Source organism: Lithobates pipiens, unplaced genomic scaffold (genome assembly GCF_037356315.1).
Source record: "Lithobates pipiens isolate NorthernLeopardFrog02 unplaced genomic scaffold, aLitPip1_a1.2 Scaffold_13, whole genome shotgun sequence".
NCBI classification, from domain to species: domain Eukaryota; kingdom Metazoa; phylum Chordata; class Amphibia; order Anura; family Ranidae; genus Lithobates; species Lithobates pipiens.
The window spans coordinates 125,217,523-125,242,357 of record NW_027507718.1 but is presented as its reverse complement, the minus strand read 5'-3'; the positions used below and the strand labels follow the sequence as shown (position 1 = coordinate 125,242,357).

General features: G+C 41.1%; 1 protein-coding gene across 8 annotated transcripts in view; it reads right to left on the bottom strand.

Moving 5' to 3' along the window:
- MYO9B (myosin IXB) overlaps nucleotides 1-24,835 on the bottom strand; it is a 241,293-nt gene that overhangs the window by 74,575 nt on the left and 141,883 nt on the right. For 4 of the 8 annotated variants that reach the window (XM_077475522.1, XM_077475525.1, XM_077475529.1 and 1 more), the window contains exons 12-25: nucleotides 23,741-23,882; nucleotides 22,739-22,934; nucleotides 22,316-22,391; nucleotides 21,412-21,501; nucleotides 20,549-20,662; nucleotides 20,040-20,079; nucleotides 18,509-18,631; nucleotides 18,164-18,244; nucleotides 17,652-17,762; nucleotides 17,446-17,568; nucleotides 16,723-16,872; nucleotides 11,301-11,470; nucleotides 6,977-7,966; nucleotides 6,157-6,220 (exon numbers count right to left, since the gene is read on the bottom strand). In XM_077475522.1, the coding sequence (XP_077331648.1) occupies nucleotides 6,157-6,220; nucleotides 6,977-7,966; nucleotides 11,301-11,470; nucleotides 16,723-16,872; nucleotides 17,446-17,568; nucleotides 17,652-17,762; nucleotides 18,164-18,244; nucleotides 18,509-18,631; nucleotides 20,040-20,079; nucleotides 20,549-20,662; nucleotides 21,412-21,501; nucleotides 22,316-22,391; nucleotides 22,739-22,934; nucleotides 23,741-23,882 (2,470 nt within the window). The remainder of the gene's footprint in view (nucleotides 1-6,156; nucleotides 6,221-6,976; nucleotides 7,967-11,300; nucleotides 11,471-16,722; nucleotides 16,873-17,445; nucleotides 17,569-17,651; nucleotides 17,763-18,163; nucleotides 18,245-18,508; nucleotides 18,632-20,039; nucleotides 20,080-20,548; nucleotides 20,663-21,411; nucleotides 21,502-22,315; nucleotides 22,392-22,738; nucleotides 22,935-23,740; nucleotides 23,883-24,835) is intronic. The other 4 variants (XM_077475526.1, XM_077475530.1, XM_077475527.1 and 1 more) reach the window with 3 other exon arrangements.

Sequence of the window (24,835 nt, the reverse complement as noted above, 5' to 3'; positions counted from 1 at the left end):
ACTTACTGGTGAATGGACAATGGCAGATGAAACAGGAAGTCCTCCCCTATATAACCCCTCCTACACAGTAAGTAGCTCAGTTTTGTAGCAAGCAATAAACTTCCAAGAGTGGAGGGACCTCTGTGTCCTGTGATGTACTCTAAAGAAAAGGATTTTACATACAAGCTGTAGGAAATATCCAATTTTCTTTATCGTACATCACAGGACACAGAGCAACCATTATTATTTGAGATGTCCCAAAGTAATGCTCTAGGAGAGGGAGACACCATTGCAGAAACTGCCACAATTACGGTTTGTAATATGCTGAGGCCAAAAGCAGTATTCTCCATGTTCTTGACATCCACCTGGTAAAACCCCTGTGGATGTATAAACCAAAGATCAAAATAGTGGTCTTCCAGACCTGGGCCACTGACGCCTGATGGATGGCCCAATATACTGCTCCACACCTAGTAGAGAATCTCTCCACAGAAAATAAACATAAGCATCATTGATTCTGGCAGCACAAACCAGGATTCCTGACCTGTGCCAAAAACGCAAGTAGTTACTGAACGCCTGAAATACCTCTAGAGTACGTATCAATTTTTCTCCTGCCGACTGTGGATTAAAAGAAAATTAAAAAGGAAAGACACTGTCCTCATTCAAGTGAAAACTAGAACCCACTTTAGGCAATAAAGATGGATGAGGACGGAGGGGTGTAGCTGGGATGTGAGAGGAAAGACGTGTGTCGCTACAGCTTACATCCTGCAGAAATCCTGACATACCTTCTGGGCTCTTTTCCTCCTTTTTGGTCACCCCATCCTTCACCCTGGGTCCCCAGAGATGGAACTACATTTCTCTGGTGATGCAAACGTTCCACACCACAAGATCACCAGTCAGTGCTCCTCGCCCCTCTTCTTCCACAGCCATCTTGGACACGAGACCAAGCACTATGTTGGTGGCAACAGACCCCCCCCCCGAGATCCGGTGGCTGCTGGCCCCACAGGAGCAGAGATCCTGGCCGTGATTAATGCCAAGGAGACCCTTATAGCAAAAATTGTTGGCAGACTATGGATGTCAGCTTGATAAGGCACGACATGGACAAGTTATGCTTCTGCGTGTCTGAGGCAGAAGATCGCATATCGCAAGTGGAGGATGTGGTCTGCTGATTCTACTGACCTCCATAAACTCCAGCTGCAGATGAGAGCGCTCCAGGACAAGGCCATAGACACTAAAAATCCTCTGCGCCACAACAATGTGTGGATTCTGGGCCTGCCAGAGCATGCAGTGGGCTTTAGGCCAGTAGAATTTGCTGAAATTTTTCTGGCTCAACATACCACACTCCGCCGAATTCGGGTGCTCCAGTGTGGTCATTCCTGCTTCGCCTAATGAGCTACAGAGATTGCATTAGAAACCTGACAGCTGCCAGGAATAACCCAGATCTCTGCTACGAAAATTCTAAAATTATTATTTTTCCGGATTTTTCCCTGGAGATCCAACGCCACAGGTCCTTCATGGAGATCTGCTGACGCCTCCGAGAGAAGGGCATCAAATTCAGCTTGCTGTATCCTAGCTGGCTCATTGTGGATGGGGATCGTGCCCATTTCTTCGACTCCCCGGATGCGGTTTCCACCTGGCTGGATGCTTGCTGAACCAAAGATGTCCTGCTTAGCATGAAACATTTCTGTTCACCCCACTGCCATTTCCATTTAATCTGGCATGCTACTGTTCCTGTTATGTTTCCCCCTTTTCCAGATCACTGCGGAGGGTTTACTCTACCCTGTTACTTGGAGGACTTACCCTTTTGAGCCACTGTCTCCTGGCTACCTTGTGACTGACTTACCCTATACAGGCTCTTGTTTTCAGCAACGGTATCCTGCATCTGAAGAGCCTGAATTACCGGAGCTTGGTAATGCACCTCCCAAAAAATATATACTATATCCCTCCCCCCCACCCCATCTACAGCTTGCATAGACTGGGCACTACAGTCTTCTTGCTTTTTTGGCGAGGAAGAAAACTCCACAAGGCCCTTGGTCTTTCCCCCTAATCCCCACCACCACCACCACATAGGGTATTACATGTGACCAGTTTGGTTACCTACAGTGCCTTGCAAAAATATTTCACCCCCCTTGGATTTTTAACTATATTGTTACATTACAGCCTTTAGTTAAATGTTTTTTTAATCTGAATTATATGAGATGGATCAGAACACAATAGTCTAAGTTGGTGAAGTAAAATTAGAAAAACATATACATAAAACTATTTTCCAGAAATAATAAACCTGATAATTGGCATGAGCGTATGTATTCACTCTTTGTTGTGAAGTCCGTAAAAAGCTCTGGTGCAACCAATTACCTTCAAAAGTCACATAATTAGTGAAATTATGTCCACCTTTTTGAAAGGCCCCAGAGGCTGCAACACCTAAGCAAAAGGCACCACTAATCAAACACGGCCATGAAGACCAAGGAAATCTCCAAACAACTAAGGGACAATGTTGTTGAGAAGTGCAAGTCAGGGTTATCTTAAAAAAAAAAAATTATCCAAATCTTTGATGAACCATAGGAGCACCATCAAATCTATCATAACCAAATGGAAAGAACATAGCACACCAGTAAACCTGCCAAGAGACGACCGCACACCAAAACTCATGGACTGGGCAAGGAAGGCATTAATCAGAGAGGCAGCACATAGACCTAATGTAACCCTGGAGAAGCTGCAGGGTTCCACAGCAGAGATTGGAGTATCTGTACATAGGACGACAATAAGCCGTATACTCCATAGAATTGGGCTTTAAGGCAGAGTAGCCAAAAAACTAAATTTCACGTTTTGAGTTTACGAAAAGGCACGTGGGAGACTCCAAAAATGGAGGAAAGTGCTCTGGTCTGATGAGACTAAAATTTTACTTTTTAAAGTACCATTAAAGAAAACACTATGTCCGGCGTAAACCCAACATCACATCACCCAAAGAACACCATCCCACCATTTTTCAGCAGTCGGGATTGGGAAACTGGTCAGAGTTGAGGGAAAGATGGATGGTGCTAAATACAGGGATATTCTTGAGCAAAACCTGTACCACTGTGTGTTTGATTTAAGGCTAGGACAAGAGCCCCTTACTCCCTGTGTTGCTATGGCCAATTTTGTATATTGTCTTGAAAGCAATAATATAGTAAGGTTTGGTAAGAGCATATGTTTACAGAGGCCCTTCCCCCTCCATTGATATGTAAATAACTGAGACAGGATGTTCTTTGCAGGAAGTTGGTGTATGCAGGAAATGGGTGGGAGGGGCTTGGGGAGTGTTTTGAAAAAAAAACATGTGTTTGAACAAGAGAGTGGTGTTTGGAAGGACAAAGAGGAGACATGGCTGCCAGAAGCTGGAGAACTTTGAGAGTTGGACTGAGCAAAAAGGACCATGGAGGGCATCTTGACCCCTAAATTGAGTAATTGATTAGTTTACTTAATGTGTACAAATCGTTCATGCTTATATGTGTAGGCATATTTTGTAAGGTATAAGTTGCGTTGTATTGTTTATCCTACAGTTTGTATGTGCATATTTTTCCATGTTTAGTAAAGCATTGATACACTTCAGAAGTCTAAGCTTCCTTGGTTTTACCACAAGAACTTAATAGACGAAAAGCATTACACTCCCTGACCCCTTCCATTAATACAATTAGGGCATAGAAAGTGGATTTAACTTACAAAATAATTGTGTTGGACACTGTTTCGCTGGATACTCCCCTGTGGCGCAATCCAAATTTGGCACATTTGTATAATTTGTCAGACCCACAAGGATGGACCTAATATATTGTCAAACTTATTTCCCATGCAGTGGTCAGAGGCTCCTTATGATCATTCACATCTTTTTCCGACTACTACAATATAACGCCCTCCCACCTATTCAGGTACCTTCAGTTGTCTCGCTCTTTCAATAGTCAGTTCTCCCTTCCTGATCTCAACAACCTCCGGCAGAGGTGGGCAAGAGACATGCCTGAGCTTGACTACTATGATTGGGAGGAAGCATGGGATCTTCGTTTTCGCCATTTGGTTTCCCAAAGAGATAGGTTAAAATGTACCAAGATGTATCTTTATGCAAATGCACATCTTTATACAACCACGCATCTTTATACAACCACGCATCTTTATGCCAACTGCGCATCTTTATGCCAACATGCGTTTAAGCAACCATGCATTTAAGCCAGTTTGCAAGCATGCACCTGCTCAACTGCACTTGGCCCCATACTAGCCTTGCAGGATTTAGCCAAACACATATACACCCAATGCAGCCTCTATGCTGCTTCAGAACAGTGAAAAAAAGAAAATAAGCTTCTGCACACTACTCTGGAAATACAACTCCTTAGAGGCGGTTCACACTGCCGCGACCTGAAAGCGGGCACGACTTTGCGAGGTAACTTTGGTGAATTCCTGGGTAATCTTCCCGTAATGCGGATCCAAATCACATCAGTTAAGATAAGGATCTGACTTTGAGACTACTTCAATTAAAATTTATGGGTACAAGTTGGCTAGAATTCGCCTTGAAGTAATACAGGAACCTTTTCTGAAGTTGGAGCATCTTCAGTAGTGTAAATTAAGATGGCTCTCATTCACTTCAATGGAATTTCTTATGTCCAGCGACTTGAGGTATGACAAGTTGGATCCCAAGTTGCTGTAGTGTGAACCGGTACTTAACGTGCACTGATGCCCATATTTTTCTTTTATTTTTTTTAAAACGTGTTTATTCAAAACATGCATTTAAAGAGAAGGTTCAAAATCTGTAAGGTGAACTTACACAGGACCCCCCCCCCCACCACCCCGCTGACCTGCATGGCAGCAATCTCCCCTTCTGAGTCACGGTATAGCTGCCTCACCACTCTGGGGCTTAGAAATCCATGGAGCTTAATCTCCTAAATGTACCCCTCTACTCCTTAAAGTGTCTGCCATACAGCTACAGAGATTTGCGCAGGAGCACCATTCTGCCGCCGTCAATCAACGGCAGGCAGTGGTTAAAAGAGAAACTGCAAAAATAAAATAAAAAATGCAGGCTTACCATTCCTGCTGCAAGACTCTTATGATAGCCCGCTGTGATGGGTGAAGATTGGACTCTGGTTATGCTCAAAGACCTTCAGGAACTGGGTCCCCCTTAATGTGGGGTCCACTCCCACGGACCTGTATCACACCCTGCAGGAAAGCACCTTGGTCAAAAACACTGAACAGGGTTCCATTAGGCAGGATCCTGCGCTGTAAGGCTGCATTACAGGCAAACCTCGAGGAATCTCGTCTTGTTTCAATCAGGCTTGGGTACCATCCATTTTGACCGTCAGCTTTTTCAAATGGATCCGATTGAAGTCCTTGATTTTCAGCAGAACTGTTCCAGACCTCCAAGAGCACATGTATCATATCAGTGACCACCACCTTGCATACACTGCCTAAAAAAACTGGAAGGTACTTCCTGTGTAGGAGGGGTTATATAGGGGAGGACTTCCCGTTTGCTTGATCTGCCAGTGTACATTCACCAGTAGGTGGCGTATAACCCATACAGTATGGCTGGTCTGTGTCCTGTGATGTACGATAAAGAAAAACCTCTGGAACTGCAAATTACCTGACATTTGATATTGAGCTCAACAAGATCTATTATGTAACATTAAAGCTAAATTTTTTAGCAATGTCACATTGGTCAAGCTTGGACTAATGTAAACATGCATGTGTCTTATCTGAGGCTTCCCAGTGCAATCTATAAATCACCATAGCAGGCTCCACTACTGCAGTGTTTGTCGCTGCATTCTGGGTATTAAGGCAAGCAGCTGCCCAGCTGCATACCCAGAATACAGGGGTCGCTCACTCTTCACGGATGCCATTCACAGAATGCCTTTTTCTTGGTGAATGCAAGCAAAGTGTTCTCTGAGTGGACAAAGTGGAGAAGTGGGGCGGTGTCATTATTTCCACCTCATCCTGTATTAAATGTAATTATGCTATAAAATGCATGCCTAAATTGCAGCTTTAAAAGATAAAGGGATGTACAGCATAGAAAAGTCTGAAAGAAATGAACCAAGCCATTTAGAGAAAATGGAATTCAATCTGAAAAATATTTTACTTCACAGGCTTGAGGCAAGCATATAGGTAGAAAAAAAATAGACTACTGCATTCAGAGGGCCAGGCTGGTCATTAGGGATTTAGACAATCACTAACCTGAGGGATGCAGGAAGTCTGTATATCTGTTGAAGCTTGTGTAGTTCCAACAATCCCCTTCGTTCTGTTAAAAAAAAAAAAAAAAAACACATTCAAAACTATACTAAGGTTTAGAATTCTAAGTCTGGCAAAAAAAACAAAAAATCCCTTAATGCAGGCCCTTAATGCAGGGAATGCATTAAGACAAAAAATGGTTTAGGTTTAGAAACACCTTAAACTGCAAGTAAAGGCTAGTGCGGTTTAGGTTAAAAATTGTGTTTCCCCACCCCTCCTATGCTTGCTGACCGTTTGTAAGAGCGTTGCGTTTTTCAATCAGCGAAGGGGCGGTCACATGATTTGTAAGCTTTGGCTTCCCTCTGAATGGTTTTGCCACCCCCCGCCCCACACAGTCTTGATCAGGAACCAATCCACAAATTCACACTCTTCCCCAAGCGCTCTCCCCTTAATTCTAATCCCAGTAGCATGCTCTCTAAGAGTCAATATTCAATAACAGTGATGTCAACAGAATTACAAAATGGTTGAAAAGTACCACCAGGCTGTTTATTTTAATACGTTAACATCACCTTTAGTGGTTGTCAATGATGGGTGACACCAGAAAAAGTTATTATGATCAGGTCAGCTTAGTGCAATTGCTATGTCTGTACATAATCTAAAGTAAAAATGTGCACCCATCAATGGTGCACGTGCCATACCTTGAAAAATATTGATATAACCCACAGAAGAATTTCTGTTTAACATCCAGTAGGCACAGCTTATAAAACATAGATGCCTACTGTGTCCCCGGATATGCTTTGTTTCAGTTTTAAGAATAAATCCAAACCTTGGTAGCACTTCCTTGCCGTCTTGTCGAAGATGCACTGCATCTCTATCAGGTGTGCTTGTAGATTCAGATTCAAACAGGTTAGTTTCATTTTGCCTTTTTTCTTTCCACTTTTCTGCTTTGTTTCTTAACTTCTCGTGATCACTGTATCTCTGTATGATCCCAACACTGGGAACATCCGCATCCTGTGGTGCGTTTTGCTTGTCTGTCTCCTCAGACAACTGCTTTTGTGAAACCTGCTGAATATTTAACTGAAAATTTGAGGGCCTTAAAGGTTTCCCCAAATGTTGATCATCATTTGTCTTTTCAGTCAAGTTTGCTTTAGCCACTTCTTTTTCTTGGTCCGACTTTTCCTCCTGAGGTACCTCAGTTACCTCACCCTTACTGCAAGTATGAAGTTGTTCTTTAACACCATCTTCCCCCTTTTCAGCCTCAATCAGTGAGGTGGATATATGTTTATTTTGCAGCATATCATGCATCAGACACCTCTGTCTCCTGTTCTCCCTTTCAGTCCTGGCAGAGGTTCTGTCTGAAAAGTTTGTTTCAGCTTTAGGGCTCAGGGGTATCCAAGGATCTACATTTAATGCAGTGGCTTTGTCCTCAACACTTGCTTGTTGTGCTTGGAAATTGCGGTTTGCGCCCAAGCTCTCTTCTTTAATAGTCCTGTTATACTCATTCTCTTTTGGTATCCTCTCCTCCCTATCAGTTGTTTTGAAAAGATTTCTTTCTTTCTTCACTGGCCCTTTATCTAGTAAAGTTTCAGTTTGTTTTCCATTAGTATTATTTTCAGGTTCACTAGTTGTCACAGGCTCTATTCCCGAGGCACTACTTTGTTTCAACTCGGCCTGTCTTTTGGCTTCCTTCTCCTCCTCCATTTTCTTTTGTTCTTCCCTTTGAGCCTTTAGCAGGGCTTGCCTCTCTTTTTCAGCAGCTTCCTGCTTTCGCTTCTCTTCTTCTGCTTTCCGTTTTTCCTCTAACATGACCTTGACACTGAAATACAAATTCATTGATTACCATATTGGCATACGAGAGCAGGGTTTCACACAGCACGACCTTTAACATTTCCATGATCCACTCTTGATGGCTAAAGTAAATATCTTCCTAACAATCTAAAGCAGGCCATAGATTAATCAATTTCTTCTCCTGAAACCTGGCAGTAGAACATAGTCACTGCTAGTCACTATAGCCACAGGCAATAATCGCATGCTTAAAATGAGACATGCCAGTTGTACCAAAAGTCGATTGTTAGATTGACCTGGGTACAATCAGCCTGCTCATAGATGGTTTATATCTTGGCCGGTACCTTCTAAACCAGCCAAAATTCGATCCATCTTTTGCCAGCTTTAGTGATCAGCAATCCTATGTTGCAGCACCAGGAGCCTTAATTCCCATAAGGACACCACCCCCTGTCAGGGCTGGCTTAGCCTACCTTCTCTGGGCTGGCTGCTCAGCTGTTGGCTAATTGCCAGCTCTCATCTCTCTCCACAGTTATCCAGCTGTTCCTGATCATGCTCGTCTGACCTGCCTACTTAAAGCTGCCCAGCTCCCTTCACCTCTGCCTTAGTCACATCACAAGAAACCATCTCCTGCGTTCCTGTTTAACCACTTAAGCCCCGGACCATTTTGCAGCTAAAAGACCAGGCCCCTTTTTGCGATTCGGCACTGCGTCGCTTTAACTGACAATTGCACGATCATGCGACGTGGCTCCCAAACATTGGCACCCTTTTTTCCCCCAGTAATAAATAGTTTTCCCTAGTTTAGGCCAGTAAGTATTCTTCTACATATTTTTGGAAAAAAAAGAAAAAAGAAATTTGCAATAAGCGTTTATGGATTGGTTTGCACAAAAGTTATAGCGTCTACAAAACTTTAATAGTTTTATGGCATTTTTATAAATTTTTTTTTTTTACTAGTAATGGCAGCGATCAGAGATTTTTATTGTGACTGCGACATTATGGCGGACACGTCGGACAATTTTGACACATTTTTGGACCATTAAAAACCATTAAATGCAATGATTACCATAAAAATGTCACTGGCAGTGAAGGTGTTAACACTAGGGAGCAGTGTAGGGGTTAAGTGTGACCTAAAGTGTGTTTCTTACTGTAGGGGGGCATGGCTTGGCGTGTGACATCACTGATCGTCAACTAGGAAGCACGGGGAGAGGATTGTTTACACTTACCTCTCCCCGTTATTCAGCCCTGTGACCCGATAGCGGGACACCGGCGGTGATCGGGTCTGCGGGAGCCGCGGCCACAGTCACGGAGCTCAGGCCTTCGAGTGTGCTTCCGGCAGCGCGCGACCCGCGGCTGGGTTCTTAAAGGGCAACATAACTGTACGTGCTTGTGCCCAGCCGTGCCATTCTGCCGACGTATATCGGCGTGAGGCGGTCCTTAATTGGTTAAAGACTGGCTTGCCGACATCCCTTCTGGCTCCTTATCCTGCTTGCTGTTCCTCCACTTAGATCCCTGACTTCTGGCCTGGCTGATTAGCCGATCTGGTTATTGAACTCTGGCCTGGCTGACTACTCGATCTGGTTACTGGACTCTGGCTATGCTTTGACTACGCTTACTCTATTTACCTTTTTATTTTTTATTAACAAGTGTTATTTAATTGTACTTCTGTCTCATTCTGGTTCATGGTTTCTGACACCCTCACAGTGTGTGTATTCATATAACATACAGAAAAAACAGATATGTTAATTACCTTCCACCCAAACTGGCTCCAATTTTGAAGTGCTTTAAATTGCTGTGGTAAGGACACTGAATTGTAAGCTTTCTTGAGCCAAGAAATTATTTGACTGGTCTTCTGTGCTCAAGCTCTAAAGTAAGAAAACTTTTTTTTTTTACATTATCCAGTTTCTGATGGGACAAAATACATGATGTACTTTGTCCCATCTTCCTAGGTGCCCCGTAACACTAGCTGCAATGTCGGACAGGGCTTCCCCTTCATGCATGGCATCCCAGCACTGCAGTTAGCAAGAAGATGGCTGCTTTTATAATGAGCTACAGGGTGAGTGATGTGTGGCAGCCTCACCATAATCTGCATTCCTCTTGCTACTGCGTACCTTGGGCAAATGCTAGAGGCCAGATACAGGCACTCACGATCAAGGCAGCTTTTTCCTTGCCCTTCAGTAATGCGCCCTGTCCACCAATTGCAAGCTAGCGATAAAGGAGACACAGGAAATGGGACAAACTACTACAAGTACTTTGTCCCTTTAGGAACTGAATAATGAAAAAAAAAAAAATGTATAAAAATAAAGAAAAAAGATTTTTATTTTTAACTACGTTTGAAGCTGTAAACAGCATTTCTTAAGCTACTTACAAATGAAATCAAGAAAGTACTGCCAATTTAGGAAAGCTGTCAACCAAGTTATAAATTATTGCCATTTGCACAACCCCTCCCTCCAGCCACCCTCTGGTGCTTCTACCGACTCCCCGCAGTCCACCGGCCCTGAATGTCCACCATAGATTTCCGGTGGACCAGATGGTCGCTGGAGTCTCTAAAATCATCAGAGGCTGGGCGAGATATTATGACGTCACGCCCGTCCTCTGCATTAAAAAAAACGGCTCTGCCTCGGCTGGGAAGCCAGGATAGTTTTTTTTATTTTAGGCTTCCCAGCATAGAGGTGAGATGTGGGGTCTTATTGACCCCATATCTCACTGTAAAGAGGTCCTGTCATGTCATATTCCTATTACAAGGGATGTTTACATTCCTTGTATTAGGAATAAAAGTGATCAAAATTTTATTAAGTGTCAAAATTAAAAATTAAGTAAAATTAACAATAAAAAATATTTTTTTTAAAGCGCCCGTCCTCGTGTACCCGAACGCAGAAGTGAACGCAAACGCAAGTCCCGCCCACATATGAAAATGGTGTTCAAACCACATATGTGAAGTGTCGTCGCAAATGTTAGAACAAGAGCAATAATTCTAACCCTAGACCTCCAACGAGCATGTGCAATTTTGAATCGTGACATGTTAGGTATCCATTTACTCGGCGTAACTTCATCTTTCACATTATGCAAAAAAAATTGCCATAAAAACTTTACTGTTTTTTTTAAAACCATAAAACCATTAAAAACAAAAAACAAAACACGTTTGAAAAATTACTGCACAAATACCGTGCAAGATAAAAAATTGCAATGACCGCCATTGTATTCTCTAGGGTGTCTGCTAAAAACATATATAATGTTTGGGGGTTGTGTGCAATTTTATAGCAAAAAATTATGATGAATTTTACATGTAGGAGTGAAATGTCAGAATTGGCCTGGATGCAAAGCAACAGAGAACTGTATAAAGAATGCATTCACTGAAGTTCCACTTTTACCTTTGCCTCTGTAGGAATCCTCTGCAATATGCCTGCAATAGCTGAATCAACTGAATCTGCTTAACATAGATCTTTCTCTGTACATAACTTTTCCAGGCAGCCTGGATGCACACGGCTGCATTTTTCCTAGCCTCCAACCCACATCGCACACGATAAGACCTCCAGAAAGCCTGAGAAAGAAGGAAACCTATATGTTAGTGGCACATGTACTCACTCCTTCATGTGAACACAAACGTAGAACACTGTACAGTACAAACACAGAAAGTCATCCAAGTCATCTGTGAGCTTCTAATGCATTTTAAAATTTTTATTTGAAAAAATAATACTTTTACAGTGAGTAAAAAATAAAAATAAATCCTATATCTTGGAGCCCAATGAGAGACACAAAGTCTTCACCCTTTAGGTCATACTGCCACCAACAGGAGAGTTTTACACTGGTAAAAACCAAAAAAAAATGATACTCCATCCTGTTACCTGAATGAAATTTGTAGCATCAGTGGTACTGCCATGACCATAAACACAGAGGGATGGGACATGCGTCTCCCAATGGACTCCAAGAAATTGTTTTTTACAAAGAGTACAAAAATACAGTTTTTTTCCCATCGAGGTTTGCAGGCAATCCTTCACCTTTGGGGTGTCCAAAAGCAGTTCAGCTGAGGAATGGGCAACATGGCAAACAAATGCCAACAGGCACAAAAACAAAGGCCTGGAGCAAAGCGCATACCTACCCAGTTAGATGCTGAACCCGGAAGACAGGCGTTCCACACCCAACCTCCACACCTAACCTCCAACTGCGACACAGTACCTGGAAGACCTTCAGGTGTATGGAGACGCTAGGTGCTGCCCACTGAGGAAGTATGTCTGTCAATTGTCCACACCTAGGTTGTGCATTATGGACTAGGCTGGAAAATTACTTTCTTGCCAGGACATGACTCAACCTACCTCTCTTGCTGTGGGGAAACGTCTGGTTCCTTCTTGGTGGTTGTTGTACACCATCATTGTGTCTTTGTCCAAATGAATCCAGATCGGATGACCCTCCAGCAAGAAGGCCTAATGTTGCAGACACAGCCAAATTGCCTGAAGTTCCAGAATGTTGATTGGGAGAGGAGACTTCAACCACCAAATCCCCTACACTTACAGAGTGCCCAGAACTCCTGCCCAGCCTGAGAGAGAGACTGGCAACCATTGTGAGGATCTTCCAAGAGACAATATAGAAAGACTTTCACAGCACCAGCGCCCAACAACCTGGTCCTCGTGCCAAATAAAATGGTATGTCTAGAGATTGGACTCACTTGTTCAAAGAGTAAAAAAAGTTGCATTATTGGGGTCTAGAGTGAAAACGGGCAAGTCCAATGACTTCTGGACTGGAAAACCTAAATCTGAGATTCGAGAGTTGGATCACAGACTGGTGAAGTTGATATGAAATTTCTGAGTTTGAATGAAGATGAAAAATGTTTTGCAACCAAGATGCCCCTTTTTGGGTTTAGGAAAGTTGAACAGGTTAAACCCCAGAAACTAGGGCAATGACACCTTAATCCATAAAACCTAGCAAGCTCGATGGAGATCTGCTAACCTGTGTAATGATATGAGAGGGAGCAGGGAGCCCTTGAAACCACTATCTGCAAATAGGCATTTGAGATGCAAGCAGTGGAAATGTTTGTAAGGTTAAACTTCCACCCACTATGTAAAGTGTAGATGCACCTTTATGCCAAGGAAGGTTTGTCAGAAGATTTGAGTCCTGGAACTTGCAGGTGGACTGGGTGCCAAGCTTTAGAGGTCTGGAGGTGTGAGGGAGTGGAGAAATGAAAATTAGGTCTCTTATCTGATAGAGAGGGAGAACGGTTTTGAGCTTGTATTAAAGACTTCTCCCACTGAGGAGTATAGGTACTCTTGCTACCATTATGCCGCGTACACATGAGCGGACTGTATGGCGTACTTAGTTCGTCATACAATCCGACGGACAGTCCGTCGTACTTTCCACTGAACGGACTTGACCACACACGGATACCCAAACAGTCCGTCGAAAGCTTGCGCGATGACGTGTACAGCACGTACGACGGGACTAGAAATAGGAAGTCCAATACACAGCAAAGCATCCTTTGGCCGTGTAAATCCTTTCTGGGCATGCGCCATTCTTAGTCCGTCGAACTAGCATACTGACGAGCGGATTGTCCGCTGAAACCAAAGTACGACGGACAGAATTTCGAAAAATCCGAAATTCTTAGTACGCCGGACTGCACGCTGAAAAAGTCAGCTGAAGCCCATACACGAGCGGACTGTCCGCTGAAATGTGTTTTTTGACGGACTAAGTACGCCATACAGTCCGCCCGTGTGTACGCGGCATTAGTATTCTTGATAATATGAAGACAGACATTGGAGGCAATGCAGATCATTTTTTTTTTTTTTTTTAAGCCGCTTTCATAATCCAGCACTTTACTCAAAGTGTCCTTTGCATGTGCATGGACAGGAGACTCAGAGGAGAGGAGATCTGAGGCGATCAGCAGCCTGCTACAACTGTAGCCTAAAACTACCATCATTTGCTTTAAACTTTACATAACCAAAAGAATCAAAAACACAAAAAAGAGGGGAGAAGAGGTTTCCCAAGTAATTCTTCAACGAGAAACAACCAGATTTATCAAATATATACAATTCTTTATTGAAAAAACCCACATAAACACTGAGAACTGCTAAAATTTATATCTAACAAACCTCCACCACATTCATTAAAAGTAGAAGCAGACATGCACTACTCACAAATATCATGCATTTCTACTCCTCATGGAAGAATCCCAGCGAGGACATGGCTGGATACACACTCAGAGCAATTCGCTCAATATCTCATAGGTACAACACATTGAGCATTTAAACTTTCCACAGCCGAGTTAGATGGAGGATATTTAAGAGCAGTTCAAAAGCTTGACTCCGGTAAAGCAGATTGAAAATAAATGATGCAGTAATGGCAAAGGTAATGATGACATTGGAGTACGGTTTCCTAATAATGTAAGCCAAGCATGAATGGACAAGGCAGGAGTATTCACGGTTCCCCCAGATAGCTGGGTATACAGTGATTGACCAGGTTGTCAGTTACAGATGGGGTGGGCTATTGGATCGCCTAGGGGACATGATAGTGTGTATATGTATATACACTTCCCAGCCGAGAAAAAGGTATCAATATAGCTCTCCACTTTACAGACGTCCACCTCACCCACAGCATCAAGGCAGACCGACAATCTATCCATTTCCAGGAAAGATGGGAATCTTGAAGGATAGAATGGAAACACGACACCATCACACTCTCTGCAATGAGGGCACAGATCACCTACTAGCTGACATCCCCCCCTCCGGTTTCCCCCTGATCTTTGAAAAGATACATGAGTACCATAGCCATATGCAGGTACCACGACACTGAAAGCCAATGGCACTGGATGCCTATGGGACATGTGGCGTAACGGACGGAGTTTCCATTCTATCCTCCGAGGTTCCCATCTGTCCCGGAAACGGGTGGATTGTCTGTCTGACTGCCTTGATGCTGTGGATGAGGTGGATGAGGTGGACATCGGGAGAGTGGTGAGCTGTATTGATTCCTTTTTCCAAGTGTATATACTTGTCCCCTATAGATCCAAAAGCCCGCCCCCATCTGTAACTGACAACCTGGTCAATCACTGTATAACCAGCTACCTGGGGGAACCCTGAACACTCCTGCCATGTCCATTCATACTCTGTTTACATTATTAGGAAACCGTACTTCAATATCATTACCTGACATTAATGGATCATTCATTTTCTATCTGCCTTACTGGAGTCAAGCTTTTTTGAACTGCTCTTAAATATCCTCTAACACAGCTGTGGAAAGGCTAAATGCTCAATGTGTTGTACTCATGAGATATTGAGCAAATTGCTCTGAGACTATATTATCCAGCCATGTCCTCACTGGGATTCTTTTATGAGGATTAGAAATTTATATTTGTGAGGAGTGTGTCTGCTAGTGGTGGCCATCTGTGTCCTAAGACAACGTTGTCTACTTTTATTGAAAGTGGTGGAGGTTCGAGATAGATATATAGAGATAGATATATAGAGATAGATATATAGAGATAGATATATAGAGATATATATATTTTTTTTTTACCAGTTCTCAGTGTTTATGTGTTTTTTTTTTCCCTAAAGAATTGTATAATTTTTGATAAATCCGTTTGTTCCTCGTTGAAGAATTATTTGGGAAACCTTAGTCTCTCCTCTTTTTTTGTATGCTTACCCAAATTCAGAAGAACACACCTCAAGCCTTTATTTAAATTTTGAGGTGATGGTATGCAATGACTATATGAGGAATTGTTAAAATTCAGTTCCCTTTTTCATGCAAGTTTGTATTAGCTGTCATTTTTAGCCTTATTGTCCAAAAAAATCAAACACAAGCACTGGCAACATTTTAAGGGATTTTAACCAGTTAGCTATGGCTTAGAAAAGGTCACAGGCAACCTGGCTTAAACAGCAGGACCTGTCAGCAAGAAAAGGGGTCCAATTGTTTATTAGCTGGGTCCACAAGGAGAGATGCATCCTCCAGCAGTATGGTGGATGCTTTGTTAAGGCAGGACACTGACAGATCCACAGTGAGGGCACCACTTTTTTTTTTTTTTATTAAAGCCCTCTTCGAACAGGTACAAGGCTAATACATGCTTTGGGGAAGTCAACATCTTGACAGGGTGTTTCCAATCTCTCCAAGAGGAAGACTTTGATCAGTGGGTACACTGGGAAAGTCTTCGCGACCTTAGGAGCTCTAAGGCATCCAAAACTGGGAAAAACATGGTTGGCAGCAAAAGGCTGATGCTCTACTTTTGGGGGCCTGTGCGCTACATCAACAGGAACAGACATGGTTTCTTAACTTGGGAGCAAAGGCAAAGGACTGGATATCCTCAGAGACAAGCTTGTCAGGCAAAGACAGAAGCTACTCTGAATTAGACAGGAGTCTCAACAGCTCAAGGCTCAGAGGCTGCCAAGATTGATGTAACAGATACAAAAATATGCAGGAGAAAATGCAAAACCTAAGTAGAAAATCCTGGTCTCTGCCAAAATGCTGTACAGAAGGATCTTTGCTTTCTGTGTGAAAGCAGTGGTCCTCTTTGCAGAAGTCTGACACTTACTGATAAATCAGAGCTAGAGCTCCCCAATCACTAGTGAGCATAAACTCTCCAAATTGGAAAGCTGTGACCTGCAGAGAGACCCCACTGCTTCCATACGAAGAGCTAGTGTCTTTTTCAGAAGCCTGCTGGCAGAGGACAATCTTTCATACCCAGGCTGTGGATGCTTTCTAAAGTAAATTAAATGTAAGACTTTGCACACCTTTTGTTTTGGATGCACCTGGAATATATTTATCTGAATGAAACAAAGTTCAGCCTGAAAAAAAAAAAAAGTACACATCTCACATTACCTGTATAGTGACTACTGCAGATTGCATCCTCAGGAAGTTCCTCCTGTCAACAACCATGCGAAATAAACTCTGCAGCAGGATGATCTTCTTGATAACAGCTTGGTGAAGGGTGTCCTGCAGCTTTTGCCTCTCTGGCTCCTTCATAAACACCTGAAAATCAACAAGAAAAGCCATAAATGTAATAGACAGATTTTGAGCTGTTTAGAAAACAACTATACAAATATCAATGACCATATATTTTGAGTAACCTTCAGTGAAGTCTGCATATGAAAAAGATCAGTAGATCCATAGATAAAGAAAGCTGAATGTATGCAGATCTCAGCTTTTCCTGTTAAGTTGTGAGACCAAGCTCAAACCTATCTTAAGCATAAGCTACTGAGCCCCCATAGCTTTGTTGCTGCATGGCCCACCTTTAAATAGAAAAAAGCTGTCTGTCAAGTGTGATGTTGTAGGGTTTACAGCTTTGTACTCCTCCAACATAATTCTTATAGAGTTGGGAGTAAAACCATCAAGTGTTGGGGCCAATGTCAGCTTTTACAGGAAATTGAGAAACCCATTTGCATGCTTCTAGTGACCCTTTTAACTGAAGACAATTATTTGCTTATGCATTTTTTGCAACGCATAGAAAGTTTGTGATAGGTTTACTCTAAGAAGTCCATAGTCTTTTTCAGCAGCCAACCTGCAAGCAGGTGACCAAAAGCCACAATAAAAATATTTTCTAACCTTTGTTTTCCCCAGCTGGTAGTTATGTGGGTCAAAGTACAGTCTATGTAGCAGGGATGTGATGTCCGTTTTCAGATCTGGAGAGGACTTGGGTAGCAGCACCTGAAACTGTTCTTTGAATTCCTAGTAAGTAAAGAAAGTAGAATTTTAGCTGCAACACAGAAGATAATTATACGTAAAGACTGAGTAATGGGATTCCCATTTACCTGATAGGGGTATTTGGCACTATATCCAGATCTCCGAATCCGCACAGTCTCCAGCATTCCTGTGTATCGAAGCTGCTGAAGTACCAGAGCTTCATCAAAGGTCATTTCCATCTAGTGAAATTCCAAAAGTGAGATGAATAATACCCAAAAAACTTCCTTGATTACTGAACAAGCTCTGATCATTTCAGAAATGTATTTTTTTAATTTTTTTATGGACTATAAACAAAGATCATCACAAACAGTCGACTGCTGCTGTAAAATATATGGATATTAGAGGCCACAGAGCAGTTCCATGCCCTTTAGTCAAAAAGATCATCCCAAAAGTGTTCAATAGGGTGAAGGTCAGGAGTGTGCGTGCAGGCCGCTGGTGTTACTTTGACAAAATACTCATCAAACCATGGACCTGGCTTTGTGCCTAGTGGAACACCAAAACTGTTGCCAGAAGATTGAAAGCACAATGGTCTAAACTGTCTGTCTTTCTATGCTGTAGGATTAACAACACAAAGGTATACCTTTTCAGAATTTGAGCGGATGCATCTAATGAAGAAAGGTTCAGCTTTCCCTAGGGTTTCTAAAAGCTTGTTCAATGATGCCTAGAAGAAATACATATATGTATTTGGAAAAAAAAATATATGGATATTAGTGTGACGAAAAGTGTTTCAATTCCTAATTAAATGTTAACAGAAATTATAAAAGCAACATTAGTAATAAATACCACATTTTAAAGTGGAACTTTACAAAGAAATTAAAGAATTCAACAGGCTTTATATTTTTTATTCTATACGATTAAAAACAACAAGCAGAATAAAAAACACATTACAAAAAGCACAGAAAATGCATTGTTTATCAGAGCATACCTGAAATTGTGCACTTATACTAGGTGGTTTCTTTTTCTTGTGCAAGTGAAGGAGAGACTTTGTAGTTCGATCATGAAGAGTCATGCTCATTATTAATTTCAGAGATTGTGAATCAAGCAGGTTCTGCATATAAAATGTGAATTGATTGACATGAAAATGGTAAACAGCAGTTTGAGAATGAAAATATTTAGAAGCTTAAAAGGCATTAAACCCCAAAACAAAAGTTTATTACACTGCAGCTTACTGATTCTATTCCTTTATTTCCACCTGTTGATCCAGAAAGTGTTATTTTTCAACTTACTTTACTAGACCAAGCTGTCCAGACAAAGTAGTGGTTAGATGGTTGAGACAAACCATTTAACAGTGACAGGGATGCTTACAATGGACAGCTTTTATTTATGCAAAACCTATATCCCAAAAGGAAAAAAAAACGGTTTGCTGTAACTACGTATAAAGTGTTAGCTGTAGTTGAGTTTCAATTTGTTAGACAAGAACATCTAAATCTGTTAGTTTAATACTACCCTTTAACCAGAGTGACAATGTTGCTGCCCAAAAGGTATCTGCTTTACTAAATTTCATCCAGAATGTAGACACCCTAAGACAGGAAGTACTATATGTTCCTGGCCACCTCACCAGATTAAATGTTTTTGGGTTTAACGCCGCTTTTAGCTTTAGAATGCTATATTTAGTCCACTATAGATATAATGTATATGGTCACAGCACAAAACATTTTGTGATTTAACATTAAACAACAAGGACCTTTCCATTTTACTGTGAGATCAGCCATGATTTCCTAAACTACTAAGTAGAAAGTACAACTAATCAGGCTATGGCATAGAGGGTTTAGAAAAACGTAATAAATCACTACATCAGCAAGAAAGACAGTGGAGCAATCTTAAAAAAGAACACATGATTGTCTTACTTCTATTACAATAACAAAATAAGGAGTTTATCTTAAGTTCATAGGACAAAGCCAAGAAGGTCTTTTCTTTTTGCTCTTGATTGCTGTAAACTGCCTTAATGATGGACGACTAGCCATAGAAAGCTGTATGCATTTGTAGTAAGTTGCTTTGTTACATCAGGCTTTAGATGTGCTATAAATTATCTGCATGATTCCACCACTATCTTAAAATGAGGGATAAATCCCTTGGTCTTTTGAATTTGTGATGGAAGTAAAAAAAAAATAAAAAAAAATAAAAACAACGTACATGTCTAAGAATCCTCTGCTGAGCTAAAGCACCAAAAAACTCAAACCTCTTCTGTGCAACTGGAATGCTGCTGAACGCCCAACTCTTTTTGCCCAGACGATTGGCTCAATGCTTTTTCCAGAACCTTGCACACAGCTTGGTGCTTAGAGCCAAAAAAACAAGTGTGTGTGAACCAAATTAGAAACTTTTAGAGAAATAAAAATAATAATTGAAACTTACTACTTCTTACTAAAGCAGGAGGAAAAAAAAAACAAAAATAAAATAAAAAAAACAGTTCTGTATTTTTCTTGTCATATGAAGGACAAAACAAATGTCTTCATTACCTTTGGAATCAGCTGCTTTTGGCGGCCACTTTTAGATTTCCTATGGAATTAATAGATGTCAAAGTTATAAAAAATCCAGTTCTTCCACAAATTGCCTGGTATATGATTTTAGTTAGCAAGCCAGTTGCAGTTAGCCAGCAAAGCTAGTTAGAATTACAGTATGTTAGTTTTTAGAACACTGAATATATGCCCTGTTAGACCGGCGAAAAAGTGCTAATTTGTCAGTGTTAAAAACGTCAGAACCACTGTATGTGCATTTTTTGGCAAACATATTTGTAGCAAGTGTAAACACATAGCTAAACATCAAGAACAAACAGTACAAAATCACAAAGACAATTAGCCTGCAGAGAATACTATGAAATCAATTGCACTATCGTAGAGAAATTTTTTGCTCTAGAGCAGTCTTTTATTAGCAAACACGATGCACATTGCAAGACACGATGCCAGTGCCCCCTAACTGTGATGTAACCTCGATTGCTTGATGGTCATGAACTCCTCTGCACACTCACTGTAAATGGAGCCGCGAGTGCCTGCGTAGAGAAAGGGTGCGCAGCACATTGGCTGAGTCATCGCCCTGCCAGGAGAGTCCCTTTATACTGTTCATCAGCTGGGAATGTCGCTCTCTGCCAGTGCCAGGAGGAGATATAGATTAGAGATTACAGGACACCCAGCTGAGACTACTATAGTTTAAAATGATACTACTTACATAGAGGCAATCATCACGAACTAAAAACACAAGTATACAATATATGTATACAACAGCATATTTATGGCAACAGAGTCTTATTTTGAGAGTGTAGGTTTTTGGGGGATATCAAACTGCATATCATTTATTAGCATTACAAAAAGATGACAGAAATAAAAACACAATGCCAGAAATTACATTTGTGAACTACACTGGAACAAATAGTGTGCCTAAACCAAGACAAAACATACAACTTCAGGAACAGAAAAAGACAACCCACAGCGCCTTAGTGAACACCACAAACCCCAAAGAGCAGAAAGTAGACTAAAGTCAACGACTGGACAGTTAGTTGGTGGTGGGCACATAAATTCATGCAGTGTGACGCAGTGTTAATCCCTTGTTCTCTACATGCAGCTTAAGTGCCCCAAATGAGATTGAACAAAAACTTTACATTCATTTTGGCATTAAATAATGACTCGGTTCATTTTATGTTATGCTTTACTTGTCATCAGATTAAATAAAAGCATTGGAAAATGAAATCTTAGATAAAAGTACAAAAGAGTCCACATCGGAACAGATTTGAGCGTTTTAGAGTCAAACTAGTATTAAGACAATTTTTTTGGAGCACAGTAAGCTGCATGATTTTGGGACAAAAAAATAAAATATTGCGTCAACCCCAGCACTTACTTTTTGCTTTCATATATATTTATGATGTCTTCAAACACATCTATATCATAATCCACGGAGCAATCAAAGGAGAAATCGAGGAGTGAGTGGCTAAAGGTGGAGTACAGGTGATCCCCAGTAAGATATAGAACATTAAATATGTATACGAAAGTTTATTTTTACAACACTGTTTAGGAGACCTCCGATCTAGTGTCAGACCTTACCATACGGCAAAGCAAGCTTGCTATATTTAAAAATGGGAAAAAAAAACAAACATTCTGGTACAAAGTAACATGTCAGAAGTAAAGCACTTTTTTATATACAATCTGCTAATGTTATAGGATGTAGACTATGTAGGGAACTACTGGGATCTGCAACCTAAAAAGAATAATCTATATGTGGCAGATTTCCTGTCTAAGTCTGGTGAATAGACTAAGACCGTAGACTTTTTTTCAGGATTAAAAAAAAACTAGGATACAAAACATCAATCTATAAGAGCTGAAAATAGAAATTCCATAAAACATTTGCAATGTCAGCGTACATGAACTTCCATATACACAGTATACAAACTAAAACATCACTAGTTCTAACATTCTGGTTTACTGACCATTTTGTGTAGGAAGTTTAGAAGACACCTACCGTATGCAAATATATATGCCTGTAAAACTAGTTACAGCTATCCTTTACTTTTAAAGACCAGATCCAGTATTCATTCTGCTGCCAACAACCAATGTGTACAGATGTGTGTGTCGGAATATGACCCCCTGTCAACACTGTCTGTTTTGATGGGGGAATCATGTAGATTTGCACAGTCTATGGCCTGCCATACGCTGCACAGGCTGGTGCTCTTCAGATTTTCTAATACACCTCAATATAGACCGAGCTTGCCCAACATTACACACTTTCGAAATAGTTAACGGCTTACCGATATAGTTTATCGACAGCAGCGTTTGACTTCTGCAACTCTCCTAAAGGAAGTCTAGGTCCTTTTCGTACTACACCTAGATTTAAGGAGAAAACCAAAGTAATTAAATCAACAAAAAGGGATTTTATACTTTCTGGTTCCTGGTATACTTATCTTTATGTAAATTCTATGAAACATGAAACCCATGACCTTGCTTTTCTTTTAATCAAACTAAGGCCATGCGAGGAAGAGTTATTACAAGAGCAATTAGTAATAAAATACTTTGTGCAAGAGAGCAATGTATGAAAGTAAATACAGATAGGCAAGCTCAGAAAATAGATAAATACATGTCGTTTCAGGTTACTAGTAAAAGCAAATTCTGTTAGAACAGGTAATACAGTAAAAAGTAAGGAAAATTCAGAAATGATTCAATATGTTACGTACCTGCTGTCTTCTCTGCATGCTGTCTGCCGGCCTCATTGAGCACAGCCATGGATCTAATTGCAGCTCGTAATACAGCCCATCGGAAGACAGACACTGGGTCCATTCCAATTAGTTCACGGATGTAGGCACTGTCGCTGCTTCGGAGGAGGGCAACAATGTCAGGCCTCATGTAATCCGTATTTTTCTCACGAAAATCCTACATCAAGGCAAACAAGACTTTTTTTAATATAAAAAGTTCTTGAAAAGTAATAAAAAAATAAAAAAAAAAAGTATATCTGGAGAATAAACGTAAACACTTTATCAAGTGAAAGTAATTGGGGGAAGCATGTAAAAAAATTTTTTTTTAAACAAACAAGAAACGTCTCCCACCTGATTTATTCTTAAATGTTAACTCCACTTTCAATGGGAAAAATACAGCAAAACAAAATAATTATAATAATAAAATAGCATAATTGCTACACAAGCCATATTGTAATATTCTCATTTTATCTAGGTGAAGATTTTGCTCATGTCCCAAGCTGGCCATAAAATCACTTTATTTTCAGCAGATTCATGCTGAACTGGCCAAAACTCAGCACCACCCGGCTTGAGAAGTTAAAGTTAGATGCAGTCACTGTTCGGGTATTCAAATAGCCACAGGTACTGATGGGCTCTAGCATGCTCAGATCGAACCCTCCAAGAAGCCATCACTGCGACTGGCAGCTGCACATACACATGCTGCCTATGATTGGAGGTGTGACGTGCCGGCTTCCTGGCGGGTTTGATGCGAACACGCGCGAGTCCATTCTTAGCCACAGGTGTCCTGGGCTGAACAAGAGGAAACAAAGCATGTATGGCCAATCTTAAGTCCTATAGGTTAGAAATCCTTCAGTTAAGGAGCCCAAACATGGTTACAAGCATTATGCTGACCTACCACAGTAGGCGAGATGCAAGGTAATTTCACGGGTGTCAAAAAAGTTAATGCCCCAGTTAACCCACCAAAAATACAACTTAAATGCTGACCTTGATCTGGTACTTGACTTTGCCAGCAAAATGAAGAATGATGAACGCAGGCTCCATGACAGGTGTTCCCACAAAATACTTATTATCCTCATGCTGCTGCTTGAACTTGGCAAGCAATGTGCGGTAGGTGGCATGAGGGAAACTGTGATAACAGAAAACACAATTACTTCTAAAAAGAAATACGCAGAACATGAGAGCAAAAAGGTTAAATGTCTGGCTTCACGTTACCAAAATCATACAATAAAAAAGGCACACACTGGCAATCATGGTAGCACTATGTTAAAATACAATGTAGCCACTTTGCAGAAAACAAATCTGTAATAAAGCCATAATATATCAAACTACAACCCCTTGTTTGCATTGCAACAGCAGGTGTGCAAATAAATAAAACGGGTAGCCAAGGAAAGTTTTAGGTGTACTGGCTTACTGGGGGGTGTTCGCTGACCAATCTGCCAGTTCATTAAAAGATAAGTTCACCTTTGTATTAAAAAATAAAATAAAAATAAATGCACATCTTTTTGCAGGTAAAAACAATGTGCATTCAGAATTTATTTTTGCTAGGAACTATCAGCAGATCAAGAGTGCAGTGCAGGACTCCTACAGACTGTGTAAGTTGTCTGCTTGTACCTCGTAAGGCGAGAGGCTGCAGCAATAAGAACATGTTCCAGCCTAAGAACGGGTGGAACATGTTGCCAAAGGTGAACTTATCCTTTAAAGTAATGAAGAGCATCTGTTGATTATAGAAAAGCCAATTTCTTATATATGACCTATGTTGTGAAATGCGTAGAGGCTGCTGGGAAAATGATTACGTCTCTTCCTGCCAAGTGAGAATGAGGCCTGGAACGCACGCCAACACAGGAGATCATAGGGTAATACATGCTGATGCTTTCTACCCCATACACACCGCTGAATAAGCTTGGTGCAGGCTTGTGGGCACACAAAATTGTGAGTTTAACTGTTTTTATACCTTTTTAATAACAGTACAGATATACTGTGCAATGATTGCCGTTTATTTTTTATGAGAATCTATAGAACAAGAGAAATCAATTATATTGACATGCCCTTTGGGAAAAGTGCAGACTGATGCTCTGAGTG